Here is a 19780-nt window from a genome sequence, read left to right as displayed (position 1 = left end):
CATGTCCCAGCATGCCCTGGCCTAATTTTAGCAATCCATTATATAAAGTCTGTCGGGTCATGCTGGGATGTGTAGTTTCACAACAGCTGACAGGCCAAGAGTGACACCACTGGCCTACACAGATAGGGCAGCCACCACGTAGACTGAACTCAGCCAAATGGGAGTGTGACCAATCAGTTCATTAGGAAACAGTGACATCACCAATTCCTAACCAATCAGGTAATCAGGTTCAAAGCCCAAGGTGACAGCCACTAAAGTAAAAAAAAAAAAAAAAAAGATAGGTCCCTCGACGGAGACTTAAGCGCTTGGCCAGTTCAAAGTTAGTATATTCCACAACAATAAAAACAGGGATTTGTTAGGGAACCTGTGAGTGATAATGGAAACATTTCTCATTCCAAAAACTGAAATGCTGGGAATAATCATACAAAACAAAAACACTTCTGTGTGTGTATATTTCTGTTGATATTAATAATAAAAAAAGCTATGTATGTGTGTGTAAATGTAAAAAATGTGTGTGTGTATATATATATATATATATATATATATATATATATATATATATATATAATTTTTTTATTACTGTGTGTGGTCTTATTTCTTTAAATATGTACTTAATTAAGGAAAAGTCAAATTTATTGAATGAAAAACTAAAAAGTGAATAAAAATGAGCAATACACAGAAAATGTACACAAACAGCAGCAATCCTATATAGTGACGTACAGATGAGGAACGCAGCAGCCACAGGGCCACGCAGAATGGCTTGTCCATCAAAAAAAGGGAAAGGAAACAGACAGTATTACACTGTACAACCTACCAACACAAATTAATTCAGGGTTATTTTACTTTTTTTTTCCTCTTCAAACTTTTTTGAATAATATATATATATATATATATTTATAAAAAAAATGCCCAAGTACAGGGTCTATACGTTTATTTTTTCAGTGGTTGATTTTTATTTTTTTAAATATTAGTGTTTCCGTTTTACATGCAGCGGTTTCCTGTACTTCTAGTTACTGGCCACGCATCCAAGCCCCAGTCTACGACGAGCTGCGATAGGTCCATAGTAACTGTAATATGTGAAATATAAAGCGAAAAAGCCTTTTCAACACTGGCCTGGAGGTCTGCCATTGCCTTTCTAACACATGGAGATTGTAACATTTATCCCTAAATTGCCGTTTTCTGCGAAGAGCTGTGCAATGCTCGTGTCAAACACCAGACAGTCGCTGTTCATAATGGCGGTTGCAATGCCCTCGTGAATAGAGCGAGGAGTCGCTTCCCAAGTCAATCGTCGCCGGTGACCATTTAGCTCTAGCCGGTAGGCAAAGTTCTCAGCCTGCTTGCGTGTCCCTATAAGCTGTACAATCGCAAAGAATTGTTGGTGACCGTCGTACTTTTCCTGTTTCTCCAAGACCAGCATAAAATGAAACCCAAAACAAGACTGCATCATGACCCAATCCACAGCTCCGGGAAGGTTAATGTCTGTGGCAAGAAACACTATATCCTCCCCTTGTAATGTAGTTATGGATTTGTGTTGGTGCATGAGGTGTGGCATCACCGCATCCAAGGACCCTTGCCATTTACAAGATGCCCCTGGGCAGGGACAGGAGTACGGTCGGAACTCGCACAGCTCCTCGTGGTCTGCTTTCTCGGTGTGCGGCAAAGTGACCTCGCAACCGGAAGAAGCGTATTTGCAGGGAAAAAGGACGGAGTTGGCAACTTTTTCCATTGCCAGGTTCCGGATGGATCCCAGAGGTCCCCTGCAGGTTGGGCAACATGTGAGTTTTGGGCGGCAGTTGCTGCACACGAGGTGCCCGCTCTGACATTGAAGAATAGGTGGTAAGACATAGTCAAAGCACACGGGGCATTCGAAGAGGCTCGCCAAGTCATTGTTTGAAGCCGTTGTTCCAGTCAGAGCTGGCACCCGCTGGGAAGGTGGACACTTTGAAGTACCGGTTGGGATGGCTGCAGCAGTCTGGCGGCTCATTTCTGGAACACAAATAAAATAAATTAGCTTTCAGGGAAAAAGACAGACAGCGAGGTCAACGCTGATAAAATGTTAACTATACAGCACACAAGGCATAAACGCATGCAAGAACTTTCCACTTCAGGTAAAAGATGCTAGAAAGGTGCTAGGCTCTGCAGACACAAGCATCGGGATCCTAGAGAAACGAACTAGGCATTGCAGACACAGGGAACAATGCTGGTCTCCGCAGGCGCAAGACACTAGGGTCCCAGGATAGAGCGCTGAGCTCTTTAGACAAGCTATAGGGCCTTATGGAAGAGCGTCAGCTTCTGCTGTGCTGTGTTATGTAACAGTTGCCTGTAACAGTGCTCTACATTTCTCTCCTATAACTAAGGAAAGTCATCGCACTTAAGGTCCATACACACTGGGCAATTTTGAGATGAAAGCAGCTCAGTTTTGTCGCTTGAGTTGCTTTCAGCTCGAAAGCCGCCCAAGTGTGTGCGGGGCAGTGATGATGCCCACTCCCGCATCATTACTAGCAGATGAGCAATTGGGTGGATGGCTTTGCGTAGCGCCCTGCTATGGAAAGTCGTCCACCCCCGGGGGAAAAAAACTAAACTAAAATGGGTGAAAATCGCTCACTGTGTATGCACAGCCCAGCTATTTGCCCCATTATCGCTGTCCATACACGTTGAGCAACATCAGCCAATTTGTATGCACCTTAGGTGTAGAATACACCAACCAGTCTACAAACAAAAAACACAATCCAGGTGAAACCATAGTTATTGTCTGAAATGATATGTGCAGAAAAGCAGCTTCTTCCTTACAAAGGAACAAATAAGAATGTCCTCAGCCAGCAGTAACAGGAAAGCTGCCTGCCGACCATTACATAATTACCACAGCGATGCAGAGGCTCGGGACTGTACGTACACCAGATTCTCTTGCAGTGAGCTTTGAGAAGTTTCTATAAATAGCCTTGAGAGCACAGGGTAAGGTTACTCTCCACATATCTGGAGTCCAGGCTCGATATGAAGCGCTCGTATACAGGCCCCGCAAATTCTGCTTGCACTTTCACCAAGCGTTCTGACAGCCCCAGAGATCTCCGCACACTCAGGGCAGGAGTCATCCAGGAACCCAGGCGGACGCAAACACTCCGTTATCAGTACACACCAGTAAGAGATACAACTACTGGAAACCTGCCACAGAGCGAGGTGCGAATACAGGACACAACAGTAACAAGCTCTCCATGTAATGCCAGGCATAACTCCTGAGGCTGGCACATCACGCCAGGTAATGTGGAACATACTGTACATATACACAGATGTGGGAGAAGTCCCTCGCTACTTTCTCACCTAGGTCACTAAAACCACCAGAATGTCTGAAAGGCTACAGAGGGTCACCAATGTAACCATCACCCATTTAAGGTGGCCAAGAGTGGGCGGGAGACTAACGTGAACACACACACACAAGACAAGTAGTATTTGCAGTTGTCCACAGAACCCTTAAACAGACCAGAAGACAACATGCAGCCCTGACACATCAGTGCAATTAGGACAACCGAAGACTTTAGCACTTGTACAAGCTTAGCCCCCTCTGACTCCCCACCCTTTCCTTCCTGTATAGAAATTCTTTTGTGATATGCTGCCAAATACATGATTTTTTGACAATGGAGAGTGAATAGCCCAGGATGCATAGCCCTGTCTCCCAAGTAAATACAGTACACACACACAGTCCCATGTACGTGGCTTTGTGAAGAGTTTAAAGACCACGACTGGTTATGATGCCTTCTTACCCTTTCCTCTTCCTGAGGTCACCCCCATACAGGTAGGTGAGAAGCATCACTTAGTACAGGACAGTTATCCCTACACACACGCACGCAGCACCCCCTCCCCTGGTACATTGTTACTTCTCCTCCTGGGGTCACCCGCAGACTGACCGGTAAGCACCCTTTAGTACAGGATATCCATAAAATATATATATATACACACACATATATACATACACATACACACACACCCCCTCCTCCCCTTGTGCGGGTTCACCCCCAGACGGGCAGGTGAGCACCCCTTAGTACAGAATATCCCTACACACACACACACACACACACACACACACATCACCCCCTCCCCTGGTGCATGGTTACCTTTATTCCTCCTGGGGTCACCCCCGGACAGGCAACTGATGAGAACCCCTTAGTACACACACACACACACACATACATACATATACATACACACACACGGTTACCTTTCCTCGTGGGGTCACCCCCATACAGGCAGGTGAGCACCCCTTGGTACACGATATCCCTATATACACACACGCACAGACACGCAGCACCCCCCCACCCTTGGTGCATGGTTACCTTTCCTCCTCCTGGGGTCACCCCCGGATATGCAAGTGAGGAGCACCCCTTTCCACGAGTAGAGCACGCTGTGGGTGGCTTTGCCAGTCATGGGTTGGACAGTTCATATCGGATCGCGGGGTGAAGCCTCGGCAGTAGGCACACACACATTGGCCGCCAACGTAGCCCGATCCGTGCAGTAAGCAGACACTACGGCCGCTCCGTCCCTGCTGCTTCCCCGGGACTCTCACTGCAGCTCAGATCCCAGCACCGACCACACCCGCATCGTGAGGCGCATGCGCCGTGCCCTCCCCTCCGCGTTCCACCCGGCTCCTGCCTTCAGCTAACTGGCCGAAGCATCAGTCCGACGTGTGACGTCTTCCTGCGACACCCTCCCCCCTTCCCTGCTGCTATTCTGCGCCAGACACAGAGCCCTGCAGCAGGAGCTCTCAGATGCTCTTAAGCCATTGGGGCTGCCGCTGCCTGGATACTCATAGCCACTGTTTGCCCTCTTCCCTCCTTCCAGGGCCACAAAACGATGTGATCGGTAGTCACAGATAGTCGGTCGCACCGTGCATTGGGAGCCAGTGATCCGACTGCTGCAAAACGCAACATGAACACTGCCAGCTACCTCTCCTTCCACTGTGCCCGGATAGCACTACATCAGATGCACTCATGCACAGACTCCGTGTATCACATTATACACAGCCTGGAAACCCCGGAGCCACCAATGTAATTATCCCAGTACAACCATTGCAGTACATATAGCAGCTGTAGATTGTAAGCTTGCAGCAGGGCTCTCCTACCTCCAAGTCTATCTGTTGTTACCCAGTTTGTTTTATCACTGTCTACTATAAGAAACTGTAAATAAATAGCAGCCCCTCCAGGGGACACTGGGCATGAGGTACTGTGCACCAGTCCAGATCCCCGCTTCCCTGTGCCACCGACAGCACAACGTTACTTACCATAAACAAATAATTGGAGTGACATTGACGAGGCTAAAGTTGGCTTCTTATTCAGAAAAGGTTAATAAAACAATTAAATTAAGCATGATCATTAAATTATTATTGTACAAACACAATATCCATGACACAAATCTCAATTGTATTTTGCCTGTGCGATATTATTGATTTATTTATTAACAGTTTCTTACATAGCGCACACATATTCCGTAGCGCTGCACAGAGAATAGTTGAACATTCACATCAGTCCCTGCCCCAGTGGATCTTACAGTCTATATTCCCTACCACATGTACACGCACACACAGACATTCTAGGGTTAATTTTGTTTTGTAGCCAATTAGCCTACCAGTATATTTTTTGGATTGTGGGAGGAAACAGGAGTACCCGTTAGGAGTACACAGTTAAAGCCATATTGGTCATGAAATAGGCTGGAAAAGGGGCATAGGTCCCAGATGTCATCATTTTTAAATAAGCAGCTGGTGTCCTGCAAGGTTTAACAAGAGTTGGTCAAAAAAATATGACACTTTTAACCCAAACAGGGGGGCCACTTACATATGACCTACTTGCAATTTCATTCAGGACACGGCTACTTAAGATTAAATCTGGTACCTGTGCCCATTTAGTGCCCTATGTCTGCCCAAATCCTTGTTGGTCAAAGTCATTTGCAGCTGGGTCATATGTAAGTGACCCCTCCTGTATGGGTTTAAAGTGTAATATTTTTTCACCAACGCTGTGTAACCCTTGCAGGGCAACGGCTAATTATTCAAAATGATGAAATCTGGGACCCATGCCCCTTCGCCAGCCTATTGTATGACTAATATTGCATTGGCACAGGCAAAATACAATTGTGATTTGTGTCATGGATATTGTGTTTGTACAATAATAATTTAATGATCCTGCTTAATTTAATGGTTTTAATATTAACATTTTCTGAATAAGAAGCTGGATCACGAAGAAGCCAACTTCAACCTCGTCTGACATCGGGGCTATTTGTTGTTTTTTAACAAACCTTCCACGTCTCCTCGTGTATACATGTGATACGCATGCACTCCTATACAACCTGATGTACAATGATAAAGGCCATCGCAATTTCACACCAGCAATCAGGCTCAAGGGAAGTTGTCCCTCCAGTCAGTAATCACTAATCGCTCCAATGTATACTAGCTTAAGCCAAAGTGGAGTATTACCTCTCCCACACTACATTTCACAGTATAGGACAATATAGCTAAGCAGTTAGCATCATATCCAATGAAAATACAATTCTCACGTACATGTATGTTCTGAAAGTGAGGTGATACATGTTTACACCCAGTTACTACACTAAGAGCCAGTGACATCACTGAGAATGAAGGAATCTCACACACAAGGAGCCTGTGACATCACCAAGAAAATGCTGCCTACCCACTCATTAGGAGTTATAGTGTGTACAAATGGGCAGATATGGCTTCCGATGTTGCAGATATAGTGAACATCGGAAGCCATTTCGCATGCTTTTTAAGGGCTTGCGAGCGAAAATCGGCAGCCAAAGAGAGAGGGCAGCCAAGACTATATAGTCTAAATTGTGCCACTCCATGCGAGTCCCCAAACGATCTGATCGTATCGGGACGCGCATAGCACGGCATATTGACCCCATGTGTACACAAGAATACATCCTAGCAGTTTACTAGGAACTAGTGACATTAGTGAGGTGACAATCTCTGGGGAGCAGACATGTACTCTCCATGAGTGCTGGTCCAACTCAAAGCCTCTGTTACTATTGCATAAGCAGCATGTTCACTTGGTATCTGCTGGTAAACCAGAGCTTCCACACATGTAGCAGACATTGTATAGCTGCCAACGGATACTTTATAACACAATTATTTGTTTAGCAAAAGCCAACCGAACGGCTATTGCAAATGGTTACAGAAAGATTAGATCCTTAAGCAGAGTATACACTACAGCATGTGATTTTGTGCTAATGATACATATACACAATAACAATTTCTTACCTAACAGTGGCCCCAGTGCAGTCCTTTTGTGGAGATCACTATGTCAGTTACTACCTTCTGTAGGTTGGCTCATCTGCAAAAATTGAGACACCACTTTTGATTGACAATAAACCTGTATATTACACCCCCCCCCCCCCCCTATTGCCAAGCGCAGCCTTTATACAAGCGAGGCGAATAACATAAGCCTATAGGGGTCTACACAGAGAGATTTCAGGGCGTTTTCTAAGTGATCTGACCAGATTGCTTAGAACATGCCCCTACATCGCTCTGTGTGAAGGAGCCATAGCGCATCGCTATTGCCTGGCGATTACTATCCAGCATGCTGGATAAATCTAGTTAATCGCAGGTCAGGGCCAGTGTTCGGACCCCAACAGTTTGTTCAGCACTGACACAGCGCCTATGTGCAGAGTGATCTACATTGCTCAGGACTGCACAGCATCATCTCCCTATGTGGGGGGGCCCTTTACTTTCTAGAGTGCTGCTAATTTTATCTATCTACAAATACACCTATCGGCAAACAGCACTGTCACAGATTTTGGGACCTAGCCCAGCCATGCAACTTTATGCCATTATGCAAAATCTATAAAAAATATTTAACAAAAAAAAAAAAAACCTCCTATCCTAAATACATCGAGAGAGACAGCTGTGCTTTATGGGGCGTCAGACGTAATGGGCGCTCGATCGGAGCAGCAGCCGAATTTCTCCAATGTGTACCCAGAAATACAAATGGATTTGATTCTTGAGAGAATGAAGATGAAAAATTCCACAAAGTAGATTCACTTATTTCCCACACCGCTGTCAATATACCGTGCTGAACAGTCTGCTTCGTTGAAATGCAAATAATTAGCAAATAAGCCTAACAACACAGGTTATGGGTAAATAAGTCTGAATGAGGTAATCCTTGTATGACATGGAATAACATAAACAGCTGGCGCACACAGCCTTAGTCTGCTCCTGAAACCAATATTGGTTTTACAAAACCACAGATGTCTACGCTGCTTGTGAAACCTCCCATCAGCGCTGCCATGGTTAACAGGAGAGCTTACATACATATGTAAATAATCATTTAAAAAAATCTATAGAATAAAAATAAAATACTCCTTTACTACTAATCATTATAAAAAGGTCATTCTGTCCAAATCTTCCAGTAAGAAGCAGTTTTTAGCATCTGGGAGGTAGAGTTCCTAAGAATAGCAACGTTATCTCACCTACAGGTAACTATAGACGCACGCACCTCACACATTACCGAGATTTGCAAACAGAAAGCAGTGGCTGACCCGGTTTTCCCATTATACAGCCTGAGAGTAGTTACTCATTTATTAAATTATATGAGGTGGGGTGCTTCGCCAAACACACGTGAAGGACATATTTGAAAAAGAAAGGGAAAGTATTACGGAGGCAGCAACACCCACTAGAGACCAAAATTATTTGCTTAAAACAAAAAAAAACCTGGACCTGCATTACTATCTGGCAGAATAACGTCCTATGTGCACAAGACGGGGATTTAGGTCATCTCTGTTTCAGCAAGATTATACAAGCGGTGTACTCTCATGAGGTTCAGTAGAATATATTTCCTTGTGATCTGTACCAGTCAGCTGCTACGCCTTAATACACCATCAGGCCGTGAAAGGAAAAAGCCAAGTTATATTCCTGCTGCCACGCATGTCGGGCCCACTGGGTACTACAGCAATGACCACTTCTCCTCATAGCTGCTTTATTATTCATATAGGTTAGAGTTGTGAAAGGAGCATAGACCAGCGGATAGGACACCACGCGTCTCCCTGATTGTTAGGTATGTAGCCTTTACTCTAGCACCTTGCAGCTTCAAAAACCCAAGCAGTTCCTACTCCAATGTCTCTCTTTGCTGAGGTGCTTCTAGCACAGGTCTGGTCAGCAAATGAGTGCTGAAATACAGACCACACTGTGCTAGAAGCACCACAGCAAATCGAGAACCCAGGCAGGGAAGAGGAACTGCACAGGTTTTGGAAGATGCAGGGTGCTAGAATTAACACTTTGTATGCCAGCCGTGTGAGTCTCTGAAATTCATGACGTATCTTATGATTCTGGTCTCCTGAGGACAATATTTCACTCCAACAGTAACCCTCTGTGAAAAGAGTGTGGGTGAAAGGTAGGGTCTTCCTCTCCAGGTTCATCATAAGCACTTCCAGATAAAGTAACCAGCCTCAGTGACCCACAAATGGACCTTCCATTATCCAGGAACTCCTTTGATCAGGAGTTTGATGTACTTCCTGTTGCCTAGGGCTCTCCCTCTCCAAGGGTGCTAAGATTGCAGTGCTGCATTAGTAGAGACCATTTGTCTCTCCAAGTTTGGCACTTCTGGGCTGGAAGAAAGGACATCTGTTCCAAACAGTTACATCTGCTTGTCCTGGTTCATCAGCAAACCCAAACTTCCCAGACTGCTCCATGTAGGTTGTAGTAATCCTTTCCCACAATGGCCCACTGCACAGAGGTAATACAAGCTGAAGGTGAATGATCCAGGGGCAACAACTGTTCCTAAATTCTGGTAAAGTAGGCTCCGTTTATGGGTGGGTAAAAATCCCTGCACCGCTCACATTACCTGCACCATATCGGGCTTGTAGCCACAGTGCTCGAGAGCAGAATCATTGCTGTGGCTGAGTTGGAATGTTAAGGTCCTGCTATTGCAACACTAATATTGTCCATCACTCTGTAATTCAGAAAGGGGTGGATTTAATCAGTATGGTCCATACACATTGAGCATTTTTGCCCATCGTGTATTTCCCCGATTATGGGGAAATATCGCTGGGATGAAAAACACTGAGTGAGTACAGACTGAGCGTTTTGGGCGATTTTCCAGAGGGTAGAGGACTTTCCATAACAGGACGCTATGTCAAGCCATCCACTCTGCCGCTCATCTGCTGGTAATACTAGCAGAAGAGCGGCTAGGCCAGCAATGTCCCAGACCATACACACTGGGTGGCTTTTGAGCTGAAAAGCAGCTCAAATGGTAAAAGTGAGCCGCTTTCAGCTCAAAGCTGCCCAGTGTATATGGGCCATTAAAGTGGCTGGTGAGAATGCAGCAGCCAATCAGCTTCTTTCATTTTTCAAACCTGGCCTGTAATGACAGTTAGGAGCTGATTGGCCAGTGCTAAAGTACCAGCCACTTGATCACTTAATAAATCTTCCCCAGAGTCCTATAGAGCAAAGATGGTTTAACCACACTATGCAAATGAAAGCTATGCTTTTGCTTATAAGCCAATGACGGCGAGCAGAAAGCCGCCACCCAGACAGAAAGAAGCCTCCTACACAATTGCAAATGCATTGCAGATCCATTTGCAAATCCCAGAACAGCGGAGTACCTTCCAGTCTGCGGTTTTCACTAATCTTCAATTGAGACGGGCTGATAGTCACTAGATTTACAAATTCGCTAATTAGCATTCTATACTGTTTTATTACCATTTTAGGGCCTCCTCAAGAGTTCCTTGGGGCTTGCATCACTATGCAATAGAAGGAATAGAGGTGGAACTACCGTAATCTCCTGATATGTGCACAGCAGACAATCATGGCGATGCCCTATGACACGAAGGAAAATGCACATCATTGTGGAGTACCAGAACAACTATTAATTCTACATGACTACCAGAACTTTGTGGACCCTATAGCAGCATATTGAAGGGACCCCTGTTCGAATGGTTCTTGAGACACCGCTCTGCAGCAGGTATTATATGCCCCATAATTGTGCCCTAGATTTCTCAGTGATAGTAGCTCCCAAGTTTATTTTATGGACCATTGTAGACCCCTAGTGTACAAGTCATCACATCGTAGACAGTATCTCCAATTTATATTTGGATACATTACAGTGCTGTCCAGTTCATTATGTGCCCCTTACCATTAGAACATCCACTACACATGGATACTGTATTGACACATACTTCAGGCTGGGCAATAAATAAATTGGTATTCAACTTTACAACCTGGGTCCAAGTCCCCCATAAGCCTCTTGGCTCATTTAGCAATGGCAGCCCTTGAACCCACTACAACTATAAGCATGCATGCCATTCATTCAATTCAACATAAAAGGTTTAATTTCATCCCAATTCTCCATAAAGTAGCCCACTCCTGATGGGAACCTTGTGTCAAGCATGTGGTACTGTACCAGCTAGTCACATACAAGCAACACCAGGCGTTCCACCAGAGGACAAATTACTTATGTACACAATGTATCACTAAACTGAAAATCTGAAGATAACCAACATAACACAGGTACTAACATCACCAGTAGGATTTAATGACAGCATAGACCATATTAGAGAAGCTTCCCCAGATCGATATTATAATTATGGAAACGCCAGTGACTTACTGACTCAACAAAACGTCTGGGGAGCAGCTTGTGATGCAACACGGCCAGCCCCGGCCACCTGCACAGCTTTTCTGTCTGTATTGGGTACTTGTTTCCTATCTGGGCGCCCGCTAAGTTAATTGCGCACCATGCTATTCTCCGTAGAGAAATCTGATCGCATCGCATCGTACACATACACGATATTGAACGATGCGATGCGATTTCCCATAGGAAACAATGTTAAATGGATCAATTTACCCAAATCAGCATAGGGAAGAATGGTAAATGGGCCACAAACCCCCAAAAAACCCACAGAGCAGTGGAACGTCCCCCCGCCATCAACGTGAACCCGAAGCGTGGCGAGCGCAGCGAGCCCGCGAGGGGCGGCGGTACACGTCCTCCGACCTTTTCATGCCCTACTATCCACTAGGGCGTGGAGTGAGAATAGAATAGTGTGGCGAGCGCAGCGAGCCACCGAGCCCGAAGCGTGGCGAGCGCAGCGAGCCCCGCGAGGGGACGCGGATACCTTCACAGGTAAACGCGTCCCTTGGCGGGCTTCCCAGGTGTCCGCGTCGCCATGGACACCTGGGAAGCCCGCAAAAGGAACGCGTATAACTGTGAAGGTATCCGCGTCCCCTCGCGGGGCTCGCCACGCTTCGGGCTCGCTGCGCTCGCCACACTATTCTATTCTCACTCCACGCCCTAGTGGATAGTAGGGCATGAAAAGGTCGGAGGACGCGTACCGCCGCCCCTCGCGGGCTCGCTGCGCTCGCCACGCTTCGGGTTCACGTTGATGGCGGGGTGGCGTCAACTACTTTTGGGGGGACATTTCAATGTTCAGGGGTGTTTTTGGCCCATTTACTATTGTTCCTATGATAATTTGGCTAAATTGAGCCATTTCACATTGTTTCCTATGGGAAATCGAATCGGATCGCATCGTTCAATATCGTGTATGTGTACGATGCGATGAGATCCGATTTCATTACGGTGCCGTACGTAGAAAACCTGGGCGCCCAGATAGGAAACAAGTACCCTGTATTGTGTTTATTCCCAGAGGTAGCTCAAGTGGTTCAGCACAGGAAAGGATGGATGCTGCCTCTAGCTCTCAGTCAACTAACACTACTTTCAGACCGCAAACCTGTGTCCAACCCTGCATTTTGAACACTGGTTTGTCCTTGCGGCAAGCCGTGTCAGACTCTTAAATTACCCATTTCACACTGCACTTCAACCTGGGTTTTCCTAGGATTGGTGCTTACACACTGAACCCGTGTCAGGCATGGGAAACCTATGCATGTCATTAAAAATGGATGGGACATATATGTTAGTTGGGCGCCCACTAAGCTATTTGCTTAGTTTTCCGCATCTACTCGCCACGCTTCGGGCTCAGTGGCTCGCTGCGCTCGCCACACTATATAAAATCAACTCCGTGTAGAGATGGATAGTGGGGGTATGAGCGTACTAACTATAGTGGGTTCCCAATTAACATATAAGTACCAAATGGACTCTTTTTTTATGGCTCAAAATAATGATGTCACAAAAGGAAATAAAAGTGAGGGGCGGAGATTGTTCACAGCATTGCAGCAGAGGACATATTGCAGGCTGTATCAGCGTGGTACACAGGCTGGACAAGTCTGTAACAGCAGGCTGTAAAAGTGTGGAACGCAGGCTGGAATGGTGCCCATGCTGCCTATGTTTTTCCGGGGTCAGACTGCTGGTCTCACAGGAATCCGCCAATAGCAGCATTTCACAAACAGTATTGTCAGATGACACGGGTCGGGGCCTTTCTGACCGCACAGAAACACGTGTTAGAGCCGTGTTCAACCCTGGTAAAGACCAGGGTTGAAAGGCCGTGTTGCTCAACATGGGTTTTCTGGCTGTGGCGCTTTCATACCGCACCTTGACCCATGTTTAAGCCCCACAAACACGGCAATAACCGGGATGCAGTTAAAATCCCGGTGTTCAGAATCCCAACACTTTCTCCCTCTGTGGGTGTCCACGACACCCCTGGACGGAGCGAGGCACCGGGCCGCTGCGTGGCGATCCAAGTCCCCCCCTTGTCGGGATTTCGGCGGTCGGCATTCCGGCGTCGGGATTTCATACTGAATCCCAATAACCCGTGTCCCGAGTGCGGTCTGAAAGTGGTACAACTAAGCAAGAGAAAGAGCAGGTGACAAATTGAAGCTCTTAAGGCCCCCATACATTAGGCCGACTTGTCCTTAGGACAAGTCGGGCCCAATTCTCCTGTGAGCCGCCCGGGAGGCTCACACACAATTTGGCACTTGATGAGCCAAATTTGACATGTGATAAATCGCTTGAGATTTATCACGTCAGGGCGCAGGGGGGCGGGCAGTGAGGGTATGGGGGCGGCGGTGCTCTTATCAGGGGAAGCAGTGGGGCGGGCAGCGGGTCCCTGAGTGCTAAGTTGGCGGCGCGGGGGAGTGCTGACCTGGCCGGGCGGTGATGATCATAGATATCAGCACAGCAGCGCTGCGGGACGGGACGCGCAGTGGCGGGTATTAGATTTTAAAATACCTGTCAAATGACTGGCCATTCTCTGATTGGCTGGCTGAGAGCTCAGCCAGAGAACGGCCAGTCATTTGACAGGAATTTTAAAATCTAATACCCGCCACTGCGCGTCCCGCTGCGTGCTGTGATGATATCTATGATCATCACCGCCCGGCCAGGTCAGCACTCCCCGGCGCCGCCAGCTTAGCACTCAGGGACCCGCTGCCCGCCCCACTGCTCCCCCGGTGTCTGCATGCATATGCCTGTCAGGTGGGCAGGCATATGCATACAGGGAGGTCGGCCGTGATCGTATGTACTGACCGTCCGACCTCCCTGATCCGGTCCGATGCGCACGGGACCGTGCATCTGATCGGATCAGATATCACACCTGCGATTTTGGGCCGATTTCACCCGATTATCAGCACAAAGTGCCGAAATCATCCCAAAAATCGCATAGTGTATGGGGGCCTTTAGGTACGCTTGGTACGAGGTGACGCACTGTACATAACTGGATCTCCTACAGCAGTAGCAGGACACCTACAGCATTCCAGCTGCTGTGGAACTACACATCCCAGCATTCCCTAAACATTTTTAGTAAACCCTAACCACAAGACAGAGGCAGGGCATGCTGGGATGTGCAATTCCCACAAGGTGTAAATCCGTCATAGAAGACGTATGTAAAATATATGACCATAAACCAGTGGTTCCCAAACTGTGTGCCTAGGCACCACTTGCAGGGGTGCCTTGGGTTGGTGGACCAGGATCAATTCATATTATTTACGGTCAATGTACCAGACAAAACCAGTGCTGGTGGATGCCAATCATAATATATGTGGACAAACAGAAGCAAATCCTGTCCCTCACCAGATAACTGTGACATATAAACATAATGCACTTACTTTTTTTCTGAATTTCTCGATAAGAAGCATTTGGCCTAGGGGTGCCTTCAAAATATTTTGTTACTCTAGGGTGCCGTGATTCAAAAAAGTTTGGGAACCCCTGCCATAAACACTGATATTAAAGGGAAAAAATAAATTGGAATAACAAAGATTCCTACAGTAAATAAGGATATCAGAAGTAAAGCAGCCCATACACGCTGTGATGCGGGCTGTGCGTTATGTGCTTTGAGGTGCGCGCTCCCGCGGCTCCCACGGCACCTCATCGCACAGTACAAAAGTATGTGCTTGCACATACTTTTTGTACTTTGTTTTCATCACATTGCATCGCATTGCATGCAATGTGATCCGTGCTTGTTAAGCACGGAACGCACGCACGTATGGCAGTGTGTATGGCCAGCATCAAAGTTTCAAAACATATAAAAACCCATGAGGCTGTGGGAAATAAAGGGTGACATTTAAGATCTAATAGTGCAGTGATGGCTAACCTTGACACGCCAGCTGTTGTTGAACTACACATCCCAGCATGTCCTGCTACAGTTTTACTTTTTGGCCATGCTAAAACAGATGCAGGGCATGCTGGGATGTGTAGTTCAACAACAGCTGGCGTGTCAAGGTTAGCCATCACTGTAATAGTGGGTAGTGTATTCCTTGTAACATACACAGATTTTCCTGACGAACACGGAAAACCACAACACTGGAATTGGCTTAAGGCATGACTTAATTATTTGACATGGAAACTGGCATGATACCCACATAGAACATGAACCAACATGTTCTATGTGGGACATAAGTTGGGGAGGTGGATTTAATATGTAAACTGGTACAGATATAGCCACGTTTGGTGCAGTAAGTCGCTCCTGACTTCGGTGTATAAATGCGGCGGGTGTGTGCCTTTCGCCAGGCAAGCAGTGCTCCGATAAGTGTGGCTATATCTGTTTTTGCCCCCATCATATCGAGCAGTATGCTGAATATATGCTGTATTACAGTCCTGTCCCTCTGTGCACTGGCCCTGGCACCACTCTTCATTAAACTGCTCAGCAGCGCAGATCATAGTGATTGTACGGAGCAGGGCCTCAGTGATCTTATCGGTATATGACATTACTACAGGGAGGACCTTTCCGTTTAAGCACTGTCTGGATAAAGCTTTATGTAGAACATATCCCATATCTGAATTATTACACTGTCTGCTAAACAGAAACAATACAGTCATGCAGCAAGTCATTCTGTGCTGATAAAACATGCTTTCAGATGTAATCTTCACCGCTTGTCACAATGCTTTTATCTTCCATGACAACACCAGCACCGTGGCCAGCGTGATCACATTCTGCTAGGCAGCCCATTCAGCTCCAGCTCCCGGAGATAAGCCCCAACACTAATAACAATTTAGGAGTCTGTAGCAACAGTGGGAGAAATGTAATATGGACTGGCCGGTCACAGATCGGATACATTGCAATGACCTGGCACATCACGGAACATAAACTGCACACTTCATAGTGGCCAGGCCCAGTCCTGTGCAGCGAGAGGTTATCCCCATGCTGCCACATGCTGCTGCAAACAATAGATTAGTCGGGGAGGACCCCCGCCCCCACATTGCAAGACCCCTGCAGGACTGCACCTGGGGCCCCAGCATGTTGGCACAAACCCCATCCCCTCTGCAAAAGCACAACAAAGCCGGGTATTACAGGGACACATCACAGGGGATTAATACAGCAGGGACACATACGCAGCAGACAGTGGTCTGCGGCTCCCTATACGGGCACAGATCAGCATTTTATGTATATAGCAGTTTAATACAATAGGACGTAAGGCGCTTAGGCAGCGACAACAAACCAGTAAATATAGATTTGCCCTTCACAGGGAAATGCATCTCGTATACATGAGGTGCGCTGTTTACATTAGAAATACATGGACATTATTCCTTATTACAGCACAATCACACTGCAGTAGTGTTACATGTAATATATATAATAACTCAAGTAAAAATATGGGTACAGGAGACATCAGCCATGCAAACAGGACATAACACATAATTATGAGGCACCACATTCATGTAACATGCACACACACACACACAACACATACACGAGGCACCATATACAGTCATATGCACCATGTACATGAGGTACTACACACACACACGCGCATCGGGATCGCAAGGTAAGAAACCTTTGCGATCTGCATGCGATTTTGACTATATAGTCAAAATCGCATGCAGATCGCAAAGGTTTCTTACCTTGCGATCCCGATGCGCGCTCCCATGACAGCACAAATCGAAACCCAAATAGACAGGGCCGCAATGACTATATAGTGCATACCGAATGTAGATAATTTGAATTGTATGTAAATAGTACAGAGATAGCAAACATTGTGTATAGTAGTCAAATCTAGTCGAATAGCAAGGGAATCTCACCGTGTGTACACACCAATACTTTACTATCCAAGAGGGCTTACAGTAAGAATAGCGTGCCCTTAGATGCTCGCCATGTGAAGGGACGCAGTAGACTTACACAGTATCCATGTCGACTTACGTCGACATTGGCACACAAAAAAAAATTCCAGAAAAACTCATATCAACCTTTCACATGTCGACGTAGTGACTGGCAACCTAAATTAGGTCTACCCTTTGACCCATACTTCACCATATATACAGGACATGTAGCTTGTACAGCAGGCACCACACACACAGGACATGTAATACGTACAAGAGTAATCGCAAACACACAATACATGTAGCATGTACAGGAGTCACCACATATAGGACATGTAGCTTGTACATGAGGCACCAAATATGCACAGGACAAGGCACAATATACACACAGCCAGGCCAGGGATTAGTGGGAGGGGGGCTGGAGTGGGAATCGCGGGGGTAGGGGGGGTGTTAGGCCGCAGGCTGAGGAAGACAATGCGGCGGCCGGTGTGGGGGTGTCCTAGTCTGACATCACATTTACACAGAGGGTGTGAGGCCTCTCTCGTACCCCTCCCCCAGCAGCCACCGAGCGACTCACCTCTGCTCGGCCCCCGCCGCGGTGCTCCTGTGAGGTGAATGCCCGCTATGCTCCGCCTCCTCCGCCGCCACCACCTCCTCCTCCCCCCGGTCAGAGCTCTCCCAGCCGTTACCGTGCCCAGCGCGCGGCCGCCCCTCAGCCCCAGAGGGAGGAAGGAAAAAAAAAAAACCACACACAAAACATAAACTGCGCGTGCGCGAAGCCGGGAACGGGAGGGGGTGGGAACGAGCGCGGCGGACGGCAACAGAGCGGGGGCGCGCACGGCTTCAGACGTAAGGAGGAGACACCGCCCCCTTACCCTACCACCAGTGGCACGCCGGCAACGCCCCGTTTTCCTCAGCGTGATTTTTCCCGCCTTCCTCGACCCTAATTGCCGCGGCTCTATTAGAAGAAGTAATAAATAGAACCTATTAATAGGGAATGGTCAGCTGACTATCGCAGCGGCTTCTGGGATGTTGGGCAGAGCTATGCATTGGAAAAAAAAAACGACATGACCGTCTCCAGGAGGGACAAAATGCTCTGCTCATAGACATAAGCATACCTCCCAACAGTCACGATTTCAGCAGGACAGTCCCGATTATCAGGGCCTGTCCCGCTGTCCCACCCACGGGCGGTAGTGTCCCGCGGTGAGGGGGGGCTGTTGGGAGTCCCCCCTGTCGTCTGCTAAGCAGCTGGGAATAAATGCTGTGCGCATGCGCACAGCGTCTATTCCCGTAGCCAGGGGGCTGGGGGCATGGCTAGAGGCTCACAGAGCCTCTGGGTCATGCCCCCATAGTGGCAAAATGGGGGCGTGGGGGAGCCGCGAGTATAGGCCACGCCCCATTTCCGGTGCGCATCAGCTGGGTCCCGCCGCAGGATCATCAAAAGTTGGGAGCTATGCATAAGCAACCCATACACGCTGCGATGCCGGGCTGTCCGTTCTGTGCTTTGAGGTGCGCGCTCCCGCGGCACCTCGTCGCACAGTACAAAAAGTATGTGCTTGCACATACTTTTTGTACTTAGGTTTCATCGCATTGCATTGCATGCACAACGGATGCACATGCAATGCAATGTGATCCGTGCTATTGAAGCCCACAACGCACGCCCGCATCGGGACGTGTATGGGCTGCTTTTCTTCTTCATTTATGATTGCTATCACCTGTTTTCAACAGGTTTACTAATAAGAAAGGTGTTTCACAACAGGTGATGGCAATCATACATGAACAGAAAAGTCCAGAAACAGAGCATTGTGTCCCTCCTGGTGGGACACTGCTGGACGTAGGAACGTCCCCAAAAATCAGGAAGTTTCCGCGTTTAGCGGGACAGTTGGGAGGTATGAGATTTTGGGTTCTTGTGTAGTTTCACGGCGCCAGCATGGCGGTTTGGGTACGCTCGCCAAACTTTCTAAAATAAAGTAACTTAACTCCATGCCAACGTGGATAGTTCATACCCCCACTATCCACGTTGGCATGGAGTTGATTTCAGATAGCGTGGCAAGCCACCGAGCCCGCAGCGCGGGCAAGCGAAGCGAGCCCCGCAAGGGGACTCAGACGCACGGCGCCATGCTGGCGCCGTGAAACTACACAAGTACCAGATTTTGCTTTTGCAATCAACTCTGAATCAGGCTAGGGATGGCCAATCAGACTGTGGGGCTTCTGGGATGTTGGGGGGCAGAGCTATGAATTGGAAAAAAAAACGACATCGGTTTTGCTGTGCCATCGATGGAGGGAAACCACCTGGTTCTCCCCCATCAATGACAAAAGTATTAAACATTGGCCACAAACCATCAATGATCCCTAAATCAGGCCCATAGTTAGTA

General features: G+C 47.3%; 1 protein-coding gene across 4 annotated transcripts; it reads right to left on the bottom strand.

The window, feature by feature from the left end:
• Positions 1 to 615: 615 nt before the first annotated feature.
• SIAH1 (siah E3 ubiquitin protein ligase 1) lies at positions 616 to 18213 on the bottom strand. 4 transcript variants are annotated; one of them, XM_083163844.1, is made up of 4 exons: positions 17983 to 18213; positions 10691 to 10807; positions 7256 to 7328; positions 616 to 1986 (listed from the first exon to the last, which is right to left on the bottom strand). In XM_083163844.1, exon 4 carries the CDS (start codon positions 1982 to 1984, stop codon positions 1136 to 1138), a length of 849 nt encoding a protein of 282 aa, XP_083019970.1. In that variant the 5' UTR covers positions 1985 to 1986; positions 7256 to 7328; positions 10691 to 10807; positions 17983 to 18213; the 3' UTR covers positions 616 to 1135. The 4 variants fall into 4 exon arrangements, with proteins under 4 accessions (XP_083019970.1, XP_083019969.1, XP_083019971.1 ...); XM_083163843.1 differs by lacking the exon at positions 10691 to 10807; XM_083163845.1 differs by lacking the exons at positions 7256 to 7328; positions 10691 to 10807.
• Positions 18214 to 19780: the final 1567 nt, after the last annotated feature.

Source organism: Crinia signifera, chromosome 11 (assembly GCF_055691185.1).
Source record: "Crinia signifera chromosome 11, ASM5569118v1, whole genome shotgun sequence".
NCBI classification, from domain to species: Eukaryota; Metazoa; Chordata; class Amphibia; order Anura; family Myobatrachidae; genus Crinia; species Crinia signifera.
Note: the sequence above shows the minus strand (reverse complement) of the source record. Positions and strands in the feature narration are given on the sequence as shown.